The following is a 20,765-nucleotide window of genomic DNA, read 5'->3' on the forward strand; positions in this document are numbered from 1 at the left end:
GTTGGCCAGCAGTGAGGGATAGGCCAGGCTTTAAATAGCCAATGTGGCGGTTAACTAATGACTGTGTTCACTGGGTAGCCCTGGGCTGCAACTGTGTGCGGTTCGCTACAGACCGGGAAGATTTCAAAGATTTTCTGGCAGATTCCCATCAAGATGCTGCTCTCCTGCTATAACACTTTTTAAAAATTCCAACAGAGTGGTTGCTGAGTGGCTGCGTGTAAAGCACGTCCCCTGCTCAGCAGAAGGAGTCAGAAATTGGCTATAAAAAGAACGGAGTCTGATTTCCTCTCAAACACTCTCCAGGCTTTGATGTGTGGCTCAACAACACCTGAGAAAAAGCAATGCTGTCACTATATTGGGCAAACTATTGCTGCAACGATCTCATTTCCACATTGTGCAAATATAAAAATCTGTCATATTGCGAAAGTGAAAAGAGGTTCTTGGTATAAAACCTTGTCAGTCATCTAGCTGTTATGATTTGGTTGATATTGTTGTATTCAATGATAAGCATAGTTGATTTTGGATTTTCAATATTATCTAGATTACTGTCAATATTTTAATATATTCATACTTTCTCTCAGTGAAACAATATAACAGAATACAATTATGCATTATTCACACAAGTCAAGAAACAATGTTAACAATGGAGCTTTTGTTACATTTATCAGCACAGACAGTTTCCAGCCAGAGAAATACTAACATTGCAGTACGTCCATTGCATCTACAGCTGACATAACCTCATTAGAGCTGCAACAATTACTTGATTAAACAAGACAACAGAAAATGAACCAGCCTCTATATTTATAATCAAATAGTTGTTATTTTTTAAGCAAAAATGCTAAAAATTTGTTAGTTTTGTCTACTAATTTGAGGCTTTTCTCTTAAATGATATTAAACTGAATATCTTTGGAATTCGGACTGTTGATCAGACAATTTGTCATTGTGAGGTCTAAGAGATTATAACAGGCTTTTTTTTTTTTTTTTTTTTTACAATATTCTGACATTTCATAGCCATAATGATTAATCAATGAGTAATCGGCGGATTAGTCTATGATGAAATAATCGTTAGTCACAGCTCTAAACCTCATACTGAACCAAACAGAAGCAAAGACATGTCTGTGATCTGTTCATTCATGCATCTATTGATTAAATCATTTACACATACTCACCTGCTTCTCTCCTCTCTGTCCAAGCTGGCTCGTCTCTCCTCCATGACCGGTCTCCACTTCCTTGATTCCTACTGGCCAATCCACTCCTCAGACCGCGCCCCCCTGTTGCCATGGCAGCTGATGTGAACAGGTTGGTATGTGTCGGGGATGGGGACGTCCTGTACAGATGTGACTGTTGAACGTCCTCCCCATCATCGTCCTCTCCGTCTGATTCAATAATTCGGCCTGTGTGTCGCTCCCCGTTGAAGGATCTCCAGCTGGAGTTTCCAAATCCTGTACCTCCAAGGCCCCCGAGTTTAGTCCAACTCTGGCCCAGGCCACCCCAGCCTCCTCCAAATGAAGACAGGTGAGAGGAACCCAGGCCCAGTGAGGTGAGAGATGTATGTTTGAACCTCTCGGTTGAAGATGAAGATGATGAGGCAGCAGCAGAGGAGAAGGAATCATTTCCGTTCTCACATAACCAAGGCGACATCATACTCCCCATTCCTCTTGTCCCTTTCCTTACTCCTTCTCCTTGCCCTAAAATGAATCTTGACCTTGGCTTTGAACTGGACAGCCCTTCTCTCTCCATACCGTCTTCCTCCTCATCCTCATGCAACTCCTCCTCGTCATCCATGTCTCGCTCACATTGCCTGTGACGATGTTTGTGTTTGTGTTTGTGTTCGCTCCTGCCACAGCCACAGGAGAGGCTGGATGTGAACCCTGAGCTGAGGTGTGGGCCTCCTCCACCGCCTCCTCCCATATCTCCTTCGACCTCTCCTCCTAAAGCTCCCTCCCTCAGCAACCTGCTCCTGCGTCTGTGGAATCTAGCAGGGTTGAGGAGGAAGTGGGCATGGTGGGGCTGATGTGGGGCGTACTGGTGAGGAGATGGAAGCGGGTAGGAGCTGGGTAGGTGGTGGTAAAGTGTTGTGGCTGGGGGATAGCTGCTGTAAAAGCCCATATTTTCAATGGTCTCCTGGAACTTTGAAGGGCAACCGCACTGCCTACGGTCCGGCTTTCTGTTACAATGCACTGGCTGGCAGGGGTAGAAAGGCTGGGGGGAGAAGGAGGGATTAGCAGAGTAAGATGAAGGGTGAGGCGAGTAAAAGCCATTCAGATTGATCCTGAAGATGTTGGAGCGGAGAGAATGAGAGGAAGAGTGATGGCGCCTTCCCCCAGCAGCGTTTCCGCTCCCATCAAATCCCTGTCCCAATCCTGTCCTTGCCCAACTTCTCCTTCCGATATGGACCTCGCTGAATTGAGCGATCAGATCTTCTAGTTCAGACAGAAACTCTGGATCCTGCATGTGCAGCTGCTGGTGCTTCTTCTTGTGTTTATTTTTCTGTCTCTTCAGTGCATTGTGCCCAAGGCAAGAATAATAGTCCGAATGAGTGCACTTGTTGTGTCCTGGACAGGGGCACGGGCACAAGCAAGTACAGGAAGAGGAGCAGTCGTAATCCCTCCGCCTGTGCCTGTGTCTATCTCTGTGCTGCTCCAGAGTAGTCGAGTTGGTGATGGGGTTTGTGTGTCTAGGGATGTGAGAGAGGGGTGAGGAGACAGAGGAGGAACGGTCCACAAAAGAGGAGTGTTTTTGACCCCCTAGAATCACTGACCCTTGACCCAACCTGAGCATGCCTCGAGCTCCCCTCATCTCCCCTCGCTCAGAGACGCTGTTGTTATCCGTTCCAATGCCGCTGTCACTAGGCAACGTCTCTTCGCTGTGCGATTCGCTCCTGGGGGAGGGGGTGGCCTCTTTTAGGTGGCCAGGAGAGCCAGGTGTGTGATGTAGTGGAGGGGTGGGACAGGACAGCTTACATGAAGACTGGTGAAAGGGGAAGTGATGCCTTCCCTGGCATGGACAACTCTTCTTCACAAAGGGAGAGAGGGATGAGGAGGAGGGAGGACGGGGGGAGGTACAGGAGGATGATGGGGAAGGGAGGGAGAAAGGGTGAGGAAAAAGTAGGGATGTAGGTTCTGTGACGCTTCCCTCACTGTAAGGGCTCTGGGCCCCACTGGAGTGGGTGAGAGACGGGGAGGGAAAGGGGTGAGAGGGAGGAGGCTGGGATTGGTTAGATGAGAAGAGAGATGTTTCAGAGGGATTGGTAAACAGAGACGACTGAGTGTAGTTCTGGGAGTTGGAATTTAGGTTAGCTGTTTGAGCTTTAGGCTTGCGTCCTCGCCTCTTGCCCATGTAGATGGTCCCTCTCTTGCTAACATTGATCTGAGGGCCCAGCTTACCCCCAAAGGAGGACAGGGCTGAGAGCGTGTGTACTGTTGTAGTCTCTATCGATTTACACATTCTTAAAGAGGTCTCGCCATCTGCTGCCTCGCTTCTCCTTGCCTCCTTCCCTACATACCCAGACAGCATTACTTTGTGAAGTCTCCTCTTCTTTCTTTTCTTCATCTCATTTATCAGCCTCCTGATCTTTAGCTGCCTGTTTCCCTTTTCAGGAGGATGAAAATCTGTACTCCTGAGGGTATCATCAGTTTGATTCAGTGCATCTCCACTCTGGTCCTCAGGGAGGGGTCGTTTGGGAGGACGGCCACGCTTCTTCGGGCTGGATTTAGACTGTGCAGCACTCTGCAGTATTGGACTTGGCTCCAGCACAGGGGCTTTCTGAACTCCGTCACACCCCAAAGGCGGCACCTCAGTTGGGATGGCGTTTGGTGACAGTCTAGGGGGAGGTTCATCTAAGATAGAGGTGTGGGATTTAGGGCGGCCCCTTTTTCGGGAAGGGGTTACAGGGCATCTGGAAGCAGGGGGGCTAGGATCTGATGTGGGGTGACTCTGCTTTGGGGATGAAGGTTTGGTTGCAGAAGAGAGAGGGGAGGAGCTGCTGGTTAAGGAGCTAGAGGGAGCTGGGTGTGACTCATCAGTCTGCTGAATAGCAGTCTTGGCAGGAAGGGACGTCTTGGGGTTCTGGGGAAAACTTAGTAAAGGATTATGCTGAGAATCTGAGGGGGCTTCCTGATTCTCCGCCCTCTGAGCTCGGTGCACCAGCTTGGTCCAGCTGGGCCGCCTGGCTTTACGTTTCTTGAGCGGTCTGCTGTCCTGCTCTTGGGGGGAGGAAGGGGGAGAAACGGGGGCACGGGCAGGAGGAGTGGGCAGAGAGGGAGGAGCAGAAGAAGAGGGGTGGTTTGGAGGCACAGTTGAATGTCTTGAGACATCTTGTTCTTTTGATTTACTGGTGTCACCTGTTGTTGTTGCTGGCTCAGCTTGTTTAACTGGTTTGCAACTGTCGTCCGCCCTGTCCTTCTCATCTGGTCTTCCTGGGTTCACTACTTTAGAGGTTTTATCTAATTTACCACAGTCAACTGTTTCACCACATTTTGCATTATTATCTTCTGTTCTTTGTCCGTCTGGGGTAAGCTTATCACTCTTTTTCTCAGCCTTTCCTCTTTCAGTCTTGAGTTCATCCCTCCATGTATCATCAGTCCTATGTCTTTCATCCTTTTCTTTACCGTGCCTCGATTTACCATCTTTCCCTTTCTCTTTTTTCTTCTTTTTGCCTTCCTCCTTTCTGCTTTCACTCTTTGCTCTTTCAGCCTCCAACCTATCACGCTTTGATTTTTTCTCTTTCCGTTTCTCTTTCTTCACTTTCCTCTCTTTCTCTCTCTTTTTCTCTTGTGAGGGCTGTAGGGAGGGATCCTGATCTTGGGATTGGGCCGAAGAGGGATCCACAGTGGGGGAGGATTGTGGTTTAGGGGTGACCGAGGGAGAGCAAGGAGAGTCTGGTCTACTCTTATAGGAGCTGGTGGAGACTGGAGGTCTTGTAGACGAGTCCATGGGAGAAACAGAGGAGGAACTGCTGTGTTTTCCAACTTTGATTTTCGAAGAAGGGGTATTGCCAAGGCTGTCAGCAGAGCCTTTTCCATTCGATAGCCCCTTCTGTTTCTTTGTCTGCACCAAACCATTATGTTTCTTGGAGGTTTTTCCTTCATTCCTGGTTTCCGTCGCAGAGAGCGTTTGGATGGATGGGGTGGAAGAGGTTGTTGAAGCTGTCTGGTCTGTTGTGGGCGAGCAGGGTTTGAGTCCAGCAGGTACTGGCTGGCCATTGACGCTAGGAAGCTTCTCTTTCTTCACTCTCTCAGATGAGCCATTTGAATTCGCCTCTGTCTTATCTGCCAGTTTGATAGGAACCTGGGGAATGCAAACACGCAATCTCAGTCATAGACAGCAATGGCTGCGACATCCATTAGTTTGCTGATGACAACAGTGAAGGACAATGGAGAAGACACAATAACCAAAATGTTTTTGTTTTTGTCTGCCCATTAAAAGAGAGACTGAGGACAAAATGACTCAATCAGGCAGAGAAAGGAGGGCACACTGAGTAGAAGGAGATAGTGAGGTGATGGAAACAGGAATGGGGTTGACACAGAAAAGAGAAATACAAAGGCAGAGAAGCAGAGAGGAAGGGAGTGGGACAGGGACAGAGGGGGAGTGAAAGATAAATGAGAGCAGGTAGAGAAAAGAGGGGATGTAAAAATAGAAGAGAGGGACAGATATAGAGAGCCAGGCAGAGACAGAAAGAGAGAGAGAGAAAGCTGTGCTATTGGTAGCTATAAATTGCCACTAATACAGATGAGAAGGCTTGACATTTCGTACTTGTCCTGTAATTTTGGTATGCTGCAGCTTGAGTGGCGTTTGTGCAGCTAAAGCAATAAGCTTCCCTTTGGGTGATTGTCATAAGGACTGATGGACCAATGTCTGTAATAGCTCCAAGTGGTTGCTGTGCTGTTATCCTATTTATAGGTCTGTTTATTCAAATGCGCTGCTTAGGTTTCAGTATTGAGACAATTGTTCATTTGACCTTATTACAACTGAGCACAAAGCGGGGCAATTCTGCACCACATAAACATGTCTGGTGGTTAACTCCAAAAAGCAAAACAGAGCTACATAACATTTGTGCCTTTAATACCTTCAGTCACTGTATCCCTCTGGGTTTTTTCCCACTTTAAGCTAACTTCAACTAATAATAGGTTTAACATTGACAGATGACAAGACTGTGTGCGTGTGAGGTAAATTGCCCTTAACTTACCTGTTTGGCAGACTTGGTCCCTTGGCTGGCTATGGCAGGGACTGAGGCTGGGGTAGGAGCTGTAGTATATGTCGATGATAAAGACAGTGGCTGCGATGACGAAGATGATGATGACGATGATAATGATGATGATGCAACTGGTGGTGAAGCAGCAGATGCAGTTTGTTTGGATGTGGTCTGGACAGCATCCAAGCCTGAGCGATTCTCCCTGGTTGCCTCGTCTGGAGTAGAACTGGTTTTACTCTGTTGGCCCGCTCCTCCCTCTCCATCCCCCTTCAGCAGTCCCCCCCTGGCCTGTCTCTGATAGGTCCTGATGGTGGGCTTGCAGACATAGCTCTCCAAAATCTTGGGCGGCTTCTTGGTGCGTTTGGCCTGGAGTCCAATCCGGAGTCGTACATTCCCCTCAGGGCAGCTAGTCTCTCTGCCAGATATCTGAAGCTGTTGCTGCCCTGCGCTTCCACAGCGCCCCTCAATGAGCAACTCCAGTACTGCCCCCTTGTCTCCTTCTCTCTTTTTCCCAGCTCCTCTTCTCTCCTCCTCTTTCTTCCCTACATCTCCATTCTCCCCCTCACCTCTCCTCCTTTTCTCCGCCACTTGGTCCTGGTCAGCATCTTCAGGTGCAGGGGAGGGGTCCAGAGTGGAGTTCGTGGTTGGAGGGGTACCCCCCTTCACTCTCTGGTCCATCAGAGAAGTCAGGGGGGAGAAACAGGGTGCTGTGGGGTTCCCAGTATAACACGTTTAAATGCCTCCGGTGGGGCTGGTGAGGTCAAGTGCTGAGAGCAGCCTGCAGGTGTAGGTCAGGAGATTTGAAAAAAGATCCTTTAACAGTCTGTAACAGTACAGTTAGGCTCCTTCATCCAGCGGAGGAAGGTCTCTCTTGTACTTTTAGGCTTGAGCTGAGAAGGAGTAAGTTTGAGACAGAGAGAGAGAGAGAGAGGGAAGGAACAGACAGACAGACAAAGACAGAAAGATAGAGAGGCCAGTGATTAGTCATTTCAGTGAGCTCAGATGCTGAGTAGCAGCAGCACAGGAATTGAGGGGAAAGTCCCCTTCCCGCAGGCAGCTGTAGAGAGGTGCTAAAGTCTGTGTCCACAGAGATGATCTCATCATACAGAAAACCCAGGAGACCAATCAACGCTGCCAATTCCCAGAATTTCTGCATTAACTGGAAGAGAGACCTACTCACTCACATTCTTAAAAAACAGCCTCAGCTAGTTCTCTCTGACAGTCGGTAAATAACGGCACCTCTGAAAGACAGCACACACTCACTTAAACCGCCACACTTTTACTTATGTTCTAATCCTGACTGTGCCCCCCCTCTCTTCAAATCAATATATCAATCAATCAGCTCCTCACTTATTCAAACACTTGATCCAGTCTCCTCCCCTCCTCTCCCCACCGTCTTTGCTCCTTCTGTTCTCAGCTACTCCCACAAGCACTTCTCCTCCCACCCTTCCCTCTGCTCTGCTGTACTTTCTTTTCTCTCCGAAACTCCCCTTTTCATGTTTGGCTGTAAGCTTTTGCATGCATTCTCTATTGGTCCCATCCTGTCTCTCTCTCTCTCTCTCTCTCTCTCTTTCTCTCTCTGTGTAGACCACACAGTAAAATGGTCAACTCATGCACTGTATCCATGTTAATCAGAACCATATTTCCTCCTCCACTTCGTTCTTTTCCTCCTCTCCAACCTAAATCCCTCCATTCACGATCCGACCGTTCCCCTCCTCCCCTTTCAGTAGTGGTAACACAAATCCGTAGGAAAGGGTAAAACTTATTTTTGGAAAGGAGTGCAAATTCCTCCTCCTCCCATTGCTTCCTCTAAGTCAAGTAAGCTTTTCATTGACCCCATTGTAAATGGACTTTTAATGTGACATTACAGCAAGTAACACACCCTAAAATAACATTCTCCTCACCAGAAAAACTTTCACTCTTACTCGTACCGCGTTCAGCCCAATTTTTAACCTACCACGGCAAAGGGAAGCAGCATCTTCTGTCATGCTTCCTTCATTATACTCTCCCTCTCATTAAGGGAGACAGACACTCATCCATTTTCTAATAAAACACACCCTGCCAAGCATTCTTTTTCAGCTCTCTCCCAAGAGCCTCTTATGAAATAGCTTAACTGTCTCTCAACACACTGAACTGCCCCCTTAAACTTACAAGAGCATCTCAGATAATGTTTTCATTTAAGAGCTCAGTGGGCTATCTCTCCTGCCTCTTGGTCCCTCCACACCCAAACCCTTTTCCTTGAATCATACTGAGCTCAAATCAACATCTGTTCCAGTAACTGCTGTTATGTAACAGTTTTGGAAAGCATTTCCAAGGCCAAACCTCCTCACAATAAAATAAAATGAGCGTAGAAATGGACAGTGGTCCTCTTGAATAACTGCAGCCACCTCTATCATCACCATTACTACAAGCCTGACCCGTATGAAGAAGAGCAAACTGAAGAGGATACAGGCCCGAGGAGAAGCTCGAGCCATGTGGGTTTCACTCCTGTTGTGCAAAGAGACTATAAGAAGAGACTAAGAGTGGCAGGTTTTCAAACTTAAAAGGGCAAACCCATTCAACATCAGTCAAAGTGCATACTAATCGCCTTTTATACTCTCCATAGCTATACCTCTCAAACATAACTCAAAATTATTCTAACATTAGACCAGAAGCTATTTCCAGTGACAGGATGATGGGTGGACCTGACACTGTAGTCAGTGTGGTTCCTCGGCAGCGCTGAGGCGACGATTAAATCATGATAATGGCCCACCATATTTCCAGCCATCATCACCATCCCATGACGGTGTTATCATCAATAACTACAACACCATTATCATCTGCCTGACAACAGCATGAGCCGAGCAAACCCAGCTGGAAATTAGGCTGCTGTGATGGCATCACAAAATATTGAACCATGAAAGCCTCACAGTCAGTGCAGCAGCCTCACTCCACATATACAGGGAAGTTTCTCACGTGAGTCTCCCTCCTCCTCCTCCTCCTCCTCCTCCTTCTCCTCCTCCTCCTCTTCTCTCTCTCTCTCACACACACACATACATACACACACAAACACACATACTTTCCCCTAGTTAGTGTATCAGAAGTGTGTTGGTCGTACATTGTGTACCCAGGTCGCAGCTGCGTAGGCTGACTGATGTTGCTACTGTAGATACAGTATGGGCAGTGGGGGTGTTACCGCACTGGAGCAACCTATCACTGGTTTACTGGGACGTCAACAGGAGCTTCCTTCTCCATAATGACTTTGCGCACCTCGGAAAATCACTATCCGCCTGATGCTGTCGCACTTACAAATGATACACACATGCACGTGTTGTTGTTGTCGTCACTCCTATCTCCATAACGAAATATATCCCACATTTACGCCTCCTAAAACACACCCAGCTGCAAATTAAAACTCAATATGGAAGTGGGGGCTACGCAGCATCAAAAAATGTGCTCGCTGGGTAGTGTTTGTGATGTGGATTAGTGCCGTGCCACCTTTTTTTTCTCCTCTCTCTTCTATCTGTCCTCTGCCAGCCCTTCTGCTGGTGTCAGCAACATTGAAATAAGAAATATCACCATGCACGGAGAACAGAGGGGGGAAACACACTCAGCAACAAGGGATAAAATTAGCGCAAAGCGGATGCACAAAATTCTCACTACCCTACAGTGCTCTGGGCTCGCTGATGATGACAGGCCTGCACACATTAATACAGACTGCCATGACAAGCTGTAATAAGGCTACGTAGGCTACTTACCCGAGAGCGCGTCCCGGAGCCAACTGCGTTTAGGCAGGAGGTTAAGGTGTTGCTGTCCTGCTCTCCCCTTCGCACCAGCAGCAATCCGGAGCTTTTGGTGCATTAGATGTTGCTTTGATTACATAACTACGGCCGGCGGAGGTTAAAACACCCCCTAAAACCGAGTTTCGGTCTCATCGGAGCGCAGAGCCTACTGTGCAACAACATTGGCGCGGGTGTTTTCATAATCATACAGTCGACAGATCTCCGTAGGCGCGTCTCCGCAGCTAGGTGGCGGACTGGTTACACTGGATCTTATTTTTTTATTTTTTTTTTTGCCCACTTCTCTCGGGGAAAGTTACATCGCTCCCGCCAGTAATAATGGCTGAGATTGTGCTGCTCTCGTATGCATACAAGCTGTTAACGTGTCATGACGACGGGCTGAAGACTGCAGCATTGTGTGCGTGTTTGTGCGCGTGTGTTTGTGCGTGTGTGTGCGTGTGTGTGTATGTGTGTGTGTGTGTGTGTGTGTGTGTGTGTGTGTGTGTGTGTGTGTGTGTGTGCTAGGTTACAGGCTGACAGTGCAGAGTGGTTGGTGGGTGTGCGGGAATGCAATTGCGTGGCCATTTTCATGTGGCCAGAGGAGGAGGTAAAACAGCACAGGATCTCATTGCGGTTCATAATAGGCGACTGGGGAGGGCTATTTAGACGCTTAATAAAATGGCGACGACTTGGCTAAAGTAGACTGCTGGTAGGATTTTCAGGGATCTGCTCAAAAGTTACGTCTCTGAAAGTCATGTTGCTTTCAAGTGAAAAGGAGGCTGGTCTGTAAGCACTTATGAAAAACTTAACATAGAGCTGTTTATGTATTAGTTCAACAGAAAATACTGACTTGAAACTAAGCGATGTTTTCCCGAACTAGTGTCTAAGCAGGTATAACACGGCTATATCTTATATTACATACACCGAAACTTATATTTTTATATACATGTTTTAAATATATTTAATCAGTATTAACATGAATACAGCGACAACACAAATATAGAAATATTATTATCATTATTAGTAGTATTGTGTTATTTGGTGCTAACAGCAGTAGTTAAAGTGGTTATACTAATTACTACTGCAACTAGTTTTTGTAAATAGGTCTATACACATGGCTGAATTAACCCACAATGGGGTCTTAGGAACCCTATTGACCACCCTCTTCACCCCCTTGTATGTGTGCAGTCACCTCCAAAAACCAATTAAGCACAAGTACTATGTATATGACATTATATTTTACCTAGAAACTCAGTAAACAGACAGTGCTACATATATGCTGTATATCCATTTGTTTTGGGTCATTGAAATAAGAATACACAATTTTATTTATGAATATGCACCATTTGAGGATATCACCTAAAAGTTCCTTTAAATAGATCTTGATTCAGGGCCCATCTACAAGACAGAGCTTGATGATGAGGTAATGATGCAGGACTTCTCATAATGTCATTAGTATTGATATTGTGCTGTCGTGGGGCATATTCAAAAATTTGGAGAACACAATTTCCAAAGAAAATTACATACAGTGAACCTGGGGTCCTGGGAGTCTGGGTCCTGGGGCATTCACATTACCAGATTTAAGTTTTATAGGAGGCCCATGGGTAAAAAGGTTTTGGTGAGCCCATGTGAATCCCTCCTACCCCTCATCTCCCACAATTTGTGCTGTATGTATGTGCCCTGTCAAGTTCAAATCAAGACCCAGAAAATAACCAATACACCTATTTCAGAGTAGCTGCACTACCTGGACCCATGTATGTAAATTAGTTTGAGACATTTTGATTAAACACAACTTTGAGGAATATGCATCATGGGAGCACAGTATAAACTTTTGAGAGTATAGGCCTTAAAATAAATTTAGACAGAGACTAAGTAGCCTGATAATACAGGACTCACCTTAGTTGATAACATACTTTTGTGATGCATATTCATTGCAAATTTGGTGAACCAGACATATCTATACATTTCATATAAAGGATATTTACTTTAGGCTGTGCCTTTTTCTACATACATGTGTGGAAATCTGACGATTAAGTAACTAAGCGAGTTAAAAATGAAATTATGCAGTTTTGTTCTTCCCATATGAACATCTGCTTTTTATATTATCCTCCTAGAGCCACAATAGATCTCAGTTTGTCAACTGAGATTATAGGATTTAAAGTACTTTAATTGGCCCTTTGTGTCTTGAGGCAAAATCTCCCTGGATCTCCTGTCAAAATATTTTATGCTTTCAAACACAACTTTCCTTCTTCAAATGGTTTAATCATTATTGATCTCCTCCCAAGTGTGTTTAGAGCTGTCATTGTCTAAATGCTTGAATGATTACAGGTGAAATGTGTCAAAGTCTGATAAAACTCCATTTTCTCCCCAGTTGTTGTCGCCTGACTCGTGCGACCTGATTGGCTACAAAGAATTGGGATGGCGTTACGTCACTTCCTGCTCAGTGCTGCATCATGGCGGTGTCCGTGACAGATCTGGCACATTGACTTCGACTGGACGTGTGTACTTCACGCTTTCCGTAACCGACTCCTGGGACGTCTGTCAGTAGGAGATATACACAGAAATTGTCGTCACTTAATCTTTAATGAACTGGCCTGCAGGTAAACGGCTATTTGTGCTCTTATAGCTTAGCAAACAGCTAACATTGCCTGTAGATTACATGCCTCCAGCAGCTAGCTGCTAACTTAAGTGTTTACGCAAGGTTACAGGACACTGGTGTGTGTATTTGTGCATTATTTGCCTCGAATGTAACCTTATTTCACTATGTCCTCCTTATTTTAGATCATGGCCCTTCAAAGATTGTCCTTCAGACTACGACAAACGGTAAGATAGCTATAAACAGTGTGTTTTCTGGTGCCATTGCGTTATTTGGGAAGCTGCAGATACATAACCCTGACAGTGATATATAGGACAAGTTGCCCCGTTTGTAAGACGAGGAGGCAAGAAAAAGTTTCACTGTTTCACAATTTTCCAACCTTTAGGTGCCCACGTGAACGTTGAAACAATTTTTCTTGTTGTCTTCACTCCTCCTGTTCATACTGACCATTTAAAGATCCTTTCTTAATGTGCTTTAAATGTAAGTGATGGGAGACAGAATCCACAATCAAATTTGAGACTCCAGTCGTTCAAATTGGCCAAATCAAGTGGATATCTTCCAAAGTTTGAGCCTTCCCTCTTTCTGTCACTGTCCTCCCATTGCTGCTCAACAGGATAACACAGGGAATTTGTACTAAAAAGACATTAACTGTGGACGTTAACTGTGGAAGGTATCCACTTGATTTGACTAACTCAAGCTGCTGAAACCTCATATTAGTTTCAGATCAAACTGCATTTTTGCACAAAGAGATTTTGGCCCCCATCACTTACATTGAAAGTGCATTAGGAAGGGATATTCTAATTGTCAGTATGAACCATAGGAATGATTACAGCAATCAAAACCTGTTTCAGTGTCAGACAGACCCTATGAACCTATTTTTTAAGACTGTTGTTTGAAAATTGTTTAGAAAAATGGTTTGATGAAATATAAAGCAAACCAAAATTGTGAACATGCTGCATACAGCATCCAGAGCAACATGTCACCCTCAACCTGCCAGACATCCCGGCTCAACATGAAAGATGAATGTAGACTACAGTACATGATTACGTACAAGGATGTTGACTTGGCTTAAGGGCTGCACCTAATGATTATTTTCATTATTGATTATTTTCCAGATTAAATGATTAGTTGTTTGATCTATAAAATGTTGGAAAATGGTGAAAGATGTTGTCCTCAAATGTCTTGTTTTGTTCAACCAACAGTTCATAATCCAAAGATATTCAGTTTATTATCATAGAAGACTAAAGAAGCCAGAAAATACTCACATTTGACAAACTGGAATCTGAATATTGGGACTTTTTTTTCTTTAGAAAATGACTTTAAATGATTAATCAATTATCAAAATAGTTGGCAGTTAAGTTAGTAGTTGGCAACTAATCATAGCAGCTCTGCATGGCTTAGTTTTTGTTAATGGCTTACCAACAATTTGTTATGTTTATATCCAATATATTATGTTTTGACCCATAAGGTTACAGTATTATGTGTGTTACCTGCAATGTCTTGTAAGCCCATGTTAGCTGTGCGCCATGAAAGTATTCATTCATTCAATCTAAACCTTTGCAGGTAACGCATGTACGATCCCTTCATACCAGCGGATGTGGCCAGCAGCAGGAGGCTGTGGCTGTAGAGTCAGAACCTGAGCCCTTCTCAGTCTTCAGAACACATGAGAAAGATCCAGTAAGTGAATCTGGCTTCAACGGTGTCCAGACCGCTTTTGTGCTGATCAGCAACAGACAGAATGAACACACATGATGGTGTCTGTGTCTAATCTTTGTTTCCTCCTAGGCATGTCAGTCAGAGAAACATATTGGACAATATTACACTATACCCCCTGCACACATCCGTACCGTGTTCCCTCATGGCCTCCCCTGGCGCTATCGACAACAGGTTGGTTCTTGTTTATGTTTTATTCACACAAATGTAATTTTTTTTTTTTTTTAGACTTGCTGGCTCATAATATATCTTGTAGTCTGGCCTTTATTTAAGTATCACTTTTCAGGAACACCCTGAAAAAGAGCATGTGTAGTGATTCTTGTGTATGCTTTCAGGTGAAGACGTTTAATGAAGCCTGTGTGATGGTGAGGCAGCCTGCACTGGAGGTCATCTCTTACCTGAAGAAAACTGACAACAGCAAACCTGCTCTTCGATATCTATTCTGTATCCTTTAAAACATCTGCACACACACACACACACACACACACACACACACACAGGCACGCACGCACGCAGTTCCTGCCTGTTGTAGACATTAGCATTAGTTATACTTTTTTTTTGTCAGTCAGGAGACATTATACATCTATAAACTACAAGTGAAACTGGTGCAACAGTGAATTGTGCTGCAGGAAGCTGTGACATCCTTTTTTCTGTGGAGTTGCAGTCAGCACCATCAGAGCTGTAGCAAACATTGTTGCTGCTGCTCACAACAGTAGCCAGGAAGTTCATCAACTCATAATGGGTAGTGAAAGTGAAAATTTTAGCAAAAACATAAATTATCTTGTAATTTGTTAACCCATCCATCAGTTTCTTCCTTACTGGCTCCAGGTCACATTAATTGATTAATTATATTACTAGAAATTATAGCTGGCAAGTACTGACAAAAAAGTGTTATTGAAAAGTGGTATTAAAATGTCTTAAAGTCTTATAATTTGGTGAACACTGCAGAAACTCTGTTCTTCTCTTGATGCTCCTGGTTTATCAACCTTATCGAGTTGTTCAGATGGATTAAAGGGCAGTGGAAAGACGATGTCTCTCTGTCACACAGTCCACTTCTGCTATACACAAGGATGGCTGGTGCTGCATATACCTGATGGTGAGACAAGCACACACACACACACACCATCACACATACATTTTAAGCATTGCAGAAATACAGAATGTGTCAACAGTCACCATCCTATGACTGACACCATCCTCTGTGTTTGCCTCAAACAGCCCACCTCTGGGTGAAGAACTGTAAGGAGCTGCTGCCTTCGTCCTATAACACGTCTCGTTTTGACCAGCCGTTACAAGCCATTGAATGGTTGCGCAACTTCAGAACCACCAACGAGCAATTCCTTTCAAAGGTAATGATTTTTATTTTGTGAGAATCAAACAGACTTAATTTACATGGGGTACGCTGTCTGATTTGAATCTGGTTAGACGGCATTCAAATCAAGACTTGTAGAGTGCGAAATGTGTCACATTGTTAACAAGCACGAAGGTATTTATAAACCATAAATGTGGCTTCACTGTGCTCTCACAGCAGAGTCTGTCACATGCTGATAACAAGTAACTGAACTGCTTAATGACACCACCTGAATTTATTTACCCACATATACTGCAGAAAAAGGAAGAGTTTGAATTTACAGAGTCTCTGCATATCACAGTAGCATCTAGCAAATAGTGTTTGTGGTTTATCATATGAGAGGAACTCTGACATTTTAATAAAATGAGTAAGTACTCAGGCTCTGCTTTATAGAGTGTAAATACAAATATGAATGCAATAGTTTTATATGCAATCTATGCATACAGTCTAAATACTGTCACAGAATAAGATAAATGGTCTAGTTAGAGTGTAGTCTAACAATGTCTCCCATGTCAAATTTCTAGTTGAGTGTTTGCATTTGGGTTTTTGATAATTAAAGCAAATAAACTGTAACTTGTGCTATACACACATTTTGTTAAACAAGATAATCACACAAAGGTTTGAGATTTAAGGTTGAGATATTGATGGTAATCATTTGTTAGTAATGGTGGAACAAACTAAAACATTAAGATCTTATTTTCTGCAACACCTGTGTGGGGAAGATTGAAAACATTGGGGGGGAAAAAAACATCGGAAACCTTGTTCAGGAACTCAAATGAAAACCTTATCAATGAAACCGCACTGTTTCCTTCCCAGATAAAGACAAAGCAGCGCTATGTGTGGACAAAGAGAGAGTTCACTGAGGAGGGAAGTCTACTAGGAGAGCTGGTGGATCAGGTGAGTCCTCCGCTGTCTCTGAGAAATACAAATGCAAAACTAGTGGGGAGTTTGGATATGCCGCCTTGGTTTATTGATTTTTTTCGTGAGTTCTTAGTATTTTTTTGTGTTCATCAGAAATGCAGATGGTTTATCTCCCCCTCTTAGACATTTTCATCAGTTTGTTGTATTTCTATCTATTACCTATTCTTTCCCTCTGCCCCACCGATTCCTCTACAGGGATCATTTAAGTTTCATCTTTCACCTTGCCCGTGCTTTGTGGTGATCAATAGTCAATGAACTGAGCACAGTGATGGATCAATGCAATGTTTTTGTACCACACACAGACAAAGGCAGAAAAGATCACTATGAATTTCTCACTCTGTCCAATCAGTCATCTTGTTCTGCTACCATTTGCTCTAAAATAAGGAAAACTTTCAGACATTAGTGCTGCCATATTGCACCCGACTTGTCATAGAAACTAATATTTTGTGGCTGTTGTTGTGAGCTTGTTGTGGTCTTACTGTGATTAGATCTCATACTGAAGGATTTCCCTACATATTACATTGTTTCCTTCGCTGTAGGGTATATCTCGCGCAAAGAGCAGCAGCGATGTGGTGGGGGCGGTGATGAAGGAGCTGAGGCAGCAAAGCGGGCAGCCAGGGTCAGACTTTCGCCTGGCCGTAGCTGTGGATGGTGTCAACGCCCTGTGGGGAAGATCCACCATCAAGAAGGAGGATAAGAGCGCTGTGAGAAAACACATTCACAGTCCTGTCATTCCTCATAGTTGTCTTCGTGCCTCCACTTCAATTCCCACAGATCTCACATGTGTCTCCTTTTCACTGTCATCAGGTGGATCTGGAGGAGCTCACTTTGGTTTATAACCTGAGGAAGCTGATAAAGAATGACTTGGTGAGAACAACACCCTAAAGGCGCTGACCACAGTTGCATGAAAATATTATATTATATAATAATATATCTCAGGGTTTTTTTTGTTGCCTTAACATTCACCTTCTTGTCTCAGATCGGAGGCGCCATCATCACATCTCTGTCTCAGACCGGGTCTCTCTACACTTCGAAATCTGACTACTTGCCTCAAGAGCTGCTGGGAGAGGTCAGAGGTCATTTTACTGTACTGTATTATCTATAACACTTGCCCTCGAGCTCTGACACCAGCTTAGTCTTGTCCTGTCTTTTCTAACCTTGTCCACTAGTCAGGAAATTACAAAGCTGACCTCCAGACTGCACAATTCATCTCTGTTGCTTTGTGGACAATATCTCAAGTTTTTTGTTGTCTGTGAGCAACAAAACAGCCATTGTATCTAGTAATATTGCTAGGAAACTGATTACATATGACATTTGTCAACAAAGGATGAGTCTCAGAGTTTTTTTTTAGCACATAGAGGCCTTTTCTCTGTATCAACTGGGTTATTTGGAACAGTGGAGAAGCACATAAGCAAAGCTTTGCCGAACAGAAACTTAAACATAGTAAATTCTCAAATGCGTCAGTACTGTCCCCATCCTGTCTACTGCTCACTATCATTTTAGTCAGAGACACTGTTGCACCTTGTGGTGGTTTTGTTGCAGTGGTTTGTAATAATATTTGGTCATTTTTAATGTTATCTGCAAGTCTCAATCTCCCGCCTCTTGTGCTTATGCATAATATTCATCTCTTGGCCATTGACTATGTGGGCTTGACTTCAACTTGTATTATATAATGGGTTAATTAATATTTTAAAATATGCATTATTGATTTCGCCTCCTCTTTTCATCAGTATTATATAAATATTGACCTGACCTGTGATGCATTTCATACCATTTTTCAGTAATGTTTTTTCTTACAAGTTTATTGTCTGTATGCTGCTGATGTGTTCAGATGTATTCAGCCTTTTCTGAAGTTAAATTATGTTGATCTTATGTGTGATCATTTCATGTTCAAACATACCATTTATGAGGACGGCGGGCTCTGTGTTAACCTCACCTGACGAAAACAGATTTGTCCATCATGTTGACTTCCTACCTGTGTGTTTGATCATCAGAGAGGGTTTGACAGCATGGACCCGTTCATCCCGGTGTCAGTGCCCAACTACAGTGAGAGGGAGTTTGAGAGCTGTTACCTCTACTACATGGACCGCCACTGGCTACAGCATCCACAGAGTAAGTGTTGATACTGTGGTTGCTTTTCTGTAAAAAAACAAACATTCATGTGATTCTGTTTTAGTCACTCTGGATTCTTTTTCTTTCCTCATCAGGCCGAGCAGAGGAAGGGAAGAAAGAACTCATATTTTTGAGCAACAGAAATCCATGGATGTTCGAAAAAATTTGTGCCGCCTTATGAAGTCACAGAGACTTAGATCCTACACATACACACACACATACACACATATCAGTGTCCTAGAAATACATAAACATACAAATGTCTATAATGTCTATAAATTATGATGCATGTGTGTTACTTTGATAATAAAATGGTGACCAAAGTAAAAAAAGATTATTGTCTTTGTCATTTAGGGCTCTAACTCATGATTATTTTCATTATGAATTAATCTGTCAATTATTTTCTTGATTAATCTATTAGTTGTTTGGTCTATAAAATGTCACAAAATGGTGAAAAATCAAAGCCCAAGATGCAACCCAAAATGTTTCTTTTGTCCCGACTAACAGTCCACAACCCAAAGATAATCAGTTTATTGTCATAGAGGACTAAAGAAACCAGAAAATATACCCATTTAAGAAACTGGAACCAAATAAATTTGGCATTTCTTCTTTATTCTTTCAAAACTGACAAGTAATTGATCACCAAAATAGTTGGGGGTTAATTATCTGTTGATCGACGAATCGATTAATCAACTAATCTTTGCAGCTCAAGAATAAATGATTATCAGTTCAAATCCATAGTGACACTTTCTTTTTTAGAGCAATACCAAAGTCAACATGCAATCTTTAATTGCTAAAAGTTCACAGTCATTGGTATTCAGATGTAAGCCAGACACCATGGAGAAAGATTCAATTACATCAGTTTCTGTTATTAATTTATTTCTTATTGAGCCTTAATTTAACCAAAAACTCTTGAGATATGCTCTCCTATACAAGAGAGACTTTGCCAAAAGGCAGTGTAGAGTATCTAACAGTCACATAAAAAAAATAATTTACAACAATTACATATTGCACAATAGGATAAGGTTATGAAATGTTATGTAGTTTTGTCTGGTGAGTCATCCAAAAATGCAGTTTTACCAAATTCAGAACAGGGACTTTTTTCTAAGGGATAATGATATCAACCAATCGGCCTATGACAATTTAAAAAATCTGAATTTAAGGTGCCTTTAATGACTCTTTTCTTAACATGTTCAGGAAACCAGGGAATCTAGTAGGTTGTCATGTGTCTATTTAAATGAATTCAAGCAATGAATGTTTTAGTTTTGACAACAGCACAAAAACCTGTGTCATTATAAACAAAAAGCTTATCCTGAATGAGATCAAAATACATGGATGTATTATAGAACAGATATTATCTATTATGAGAAGATATTATACAACCATGTCAAAACAACACAAAAGGTCAAACAAGTCCAATCTTTTATTCTAACTCATTTTGTGAAACAGCACCACCTGGCGGCAGTTACACATCATTGCGCGGTTGTTCACGTGATCGTTGACAGGATCACATGACCGGATCGTCAAAAACAAACTACCAACAGCCTGGGAGCCGTTAGTATGGCAGCTTGGACAAAGTTGAGGTGACGCCTCAGTGTAAATACTTGAGTTAACCCGCAGGACATGCGAGAGTCTCTGTCCGGATCCTCTAAAGTGAGACGATCTCCTCTAAAGTGCTCTGAATGACAAAACAATGAATGTGTGTGTGTCAGCTAAATGGACAGAGCAGTTGTGTCATTGTTCATTTGCCGTTTTTAGTCTGAAATGCTGCCTGATTTTGTTAGTTAAATTTCATACTTCCGGAGCCTAATTTGGATCTACTTTGTTTCCAGATAAAATGGCGTTGTCATTGTCATCATCTGTCCTATTGGTCCTTGTTTTCCTCACAGTAGAAGTGACTCTCTGTACAGGTAATACAACACCAAAGAAAACAGCTGATTTACTCAACAAGTTGCTTGCTTGTTAAGTAAATCATTCTTCACTGTCACACTGAAAAAAAAATGTTTCTTTGACTTACTTTTCTTCTTCCAGGAAGCAATAAATGTGTTGCCAGGGACTTTGGCCATGACTCTGTGGTGTGTGAGTGTAATTCAACTTACTGTGACAGTGTGGGGTCAGTCA

The 20,765-nt window shown here is 43.3% G+C and overlaps 3 protein-coding genes across 7 annotated transcripts in view; 2 read left to right on the plus strand and 1 right to left on the minus strand.

Annotated features, from left to right (window-relative positions):
- The window catches only part of LOC122987006 (histone-lysine N-methyltransferase ASH1L-like), a 16,097-nt gene extending 5,578 nt beyond the window's left edge, over positions 1 to 10,519 (minus strand). For 3 of the 5 annotated variants that reach the window (XR_006404437.1, XM_044358582.1, XM_044358583.1), the window contains exons 1-3: positions 9,931 to 10,516; positions 6,188 to 7,083; positions 1,170 to 5,289 (exon numbers count right to left, since the gene is read on the minus strand). Coding sequence is in view for 4 of the 5 variants with exons in the window: in XM_044358582.1 (XP_044214517.1) it covers positions 1,170 to 5,289; positions 6,188 to 6,871 (4,804 nt within the window). In the remaining variant the exon portion in view is untranslated. Of the gene's footprint in view, positions 1 to 1,169; positions 5,290 to 6,187; positions 7,084 to 9,930 lie in introns of all 5 variants that reach the window. The other 2 variants (XM_044358581.1, XM_044358584.1) reach the window with 2 other exon arrangements.
- Positions 4,496 to 18,974, plus strand: dap3 (death associated protein 3). Its single transcript, XM_044358591.1, has 14 exons — positions 4,496 to 4,513; positions 12,323 to 12,551; positions 12,733 to 12,774; positions 14,111 to 14,224; positions 14,333 to 14,434; positions 14,596 to 14,704; positions 15,264 to 15,356; positions 15,479 to 15,609; positions 16,428 to 16,508; positions 17,072 to 17,236; positions 17,340 to 17,399; positions 17,512 to 17,601; positions 18,527 to 18,644; positions 18,740 to 18,974. Exons 3-14 carry the CDS (start codon positions 12,736 to 12,738, stop codon positions 18,823 to 18,825), a joined length of 1,188 nt encoding a protein of 395 aa, XP_044214526.1. The 5' UTR covers positions 4,496 to 4,513; positions 12,323 to 12,551; positions 12,733 to 12,735; the 3' UTR covers positions 18,826 to 18,974.
- A 1,180-nt stretch (positions 18,975 to 20,154) lies between these two features.
- The window catches only part of gba (glucosidase, beta, acid), a 6,239-nt gene continuing 5,628 nt past the window's right edge, over positions 20,155 to 20,765 (plus strand). Inside the window, exons 1-3 of the mRNA XM_044358052.1 lie at positions 20,155 to 20,297; positions 20,477 to 20,554; positions 20,676 to 20,765. The exon at positions 20,676 to 20,765 is cut by the window's right edge and continues 102 nt beyond it. Coding sequence (XP_044213987.1) covers positions 20,482 to 20,554; positions 20,676 to 20,765 — 163 coding nt within the window. The 5' untranslated portion in view covers positions 20,155 to 20,297; positions 20,477 to 20,481. The remainder of the gene's footprint in view (positions 20,298 to 20,476; positions 20,555 to 20,675) is intronic.

The sequence above is a fragment of the Thunnus albacares genome, chromosome 8 (assembly GCF_914725855.1).
Source record: "Thunnus albacares chromosome 8, fThuAlb1.1, whole genome shotgun sequence".
Taxonomy (NCBI): Eukaryota; Metazoa; Chordata; class Actinopteri; order Scombriformes; family Scombridae; genus Thunnus; species Thunnus albacares.

What these genes read in the sequence shown, in the direction of transcription:
- dap3 (XM_044358591.1), top strand. Translation starts at nt 12,736, where the DNA reads ATGGCCCTTCAAAGATTGTCCTTCAGACTACGACAAACG. An exon ending in ACGAGCAATTCCTTTCAAAG is followed by an intron (nt 15,610 to 16,427) that starts GTAATGATTTTT and finishes TTTCCTTCCCAG; the next exon opens with ATAAAGACAAAGCAGCGCTA. An exon ending in TAGGAGAGCTGGTGGATCAG is followed by an intron (nt 16,509 to 17,071) that starts GTGAGTCCTCCG and finishes CCTTCGCTGTAG; the next exon opens with GGTATATCTCGCGCAAAGAG.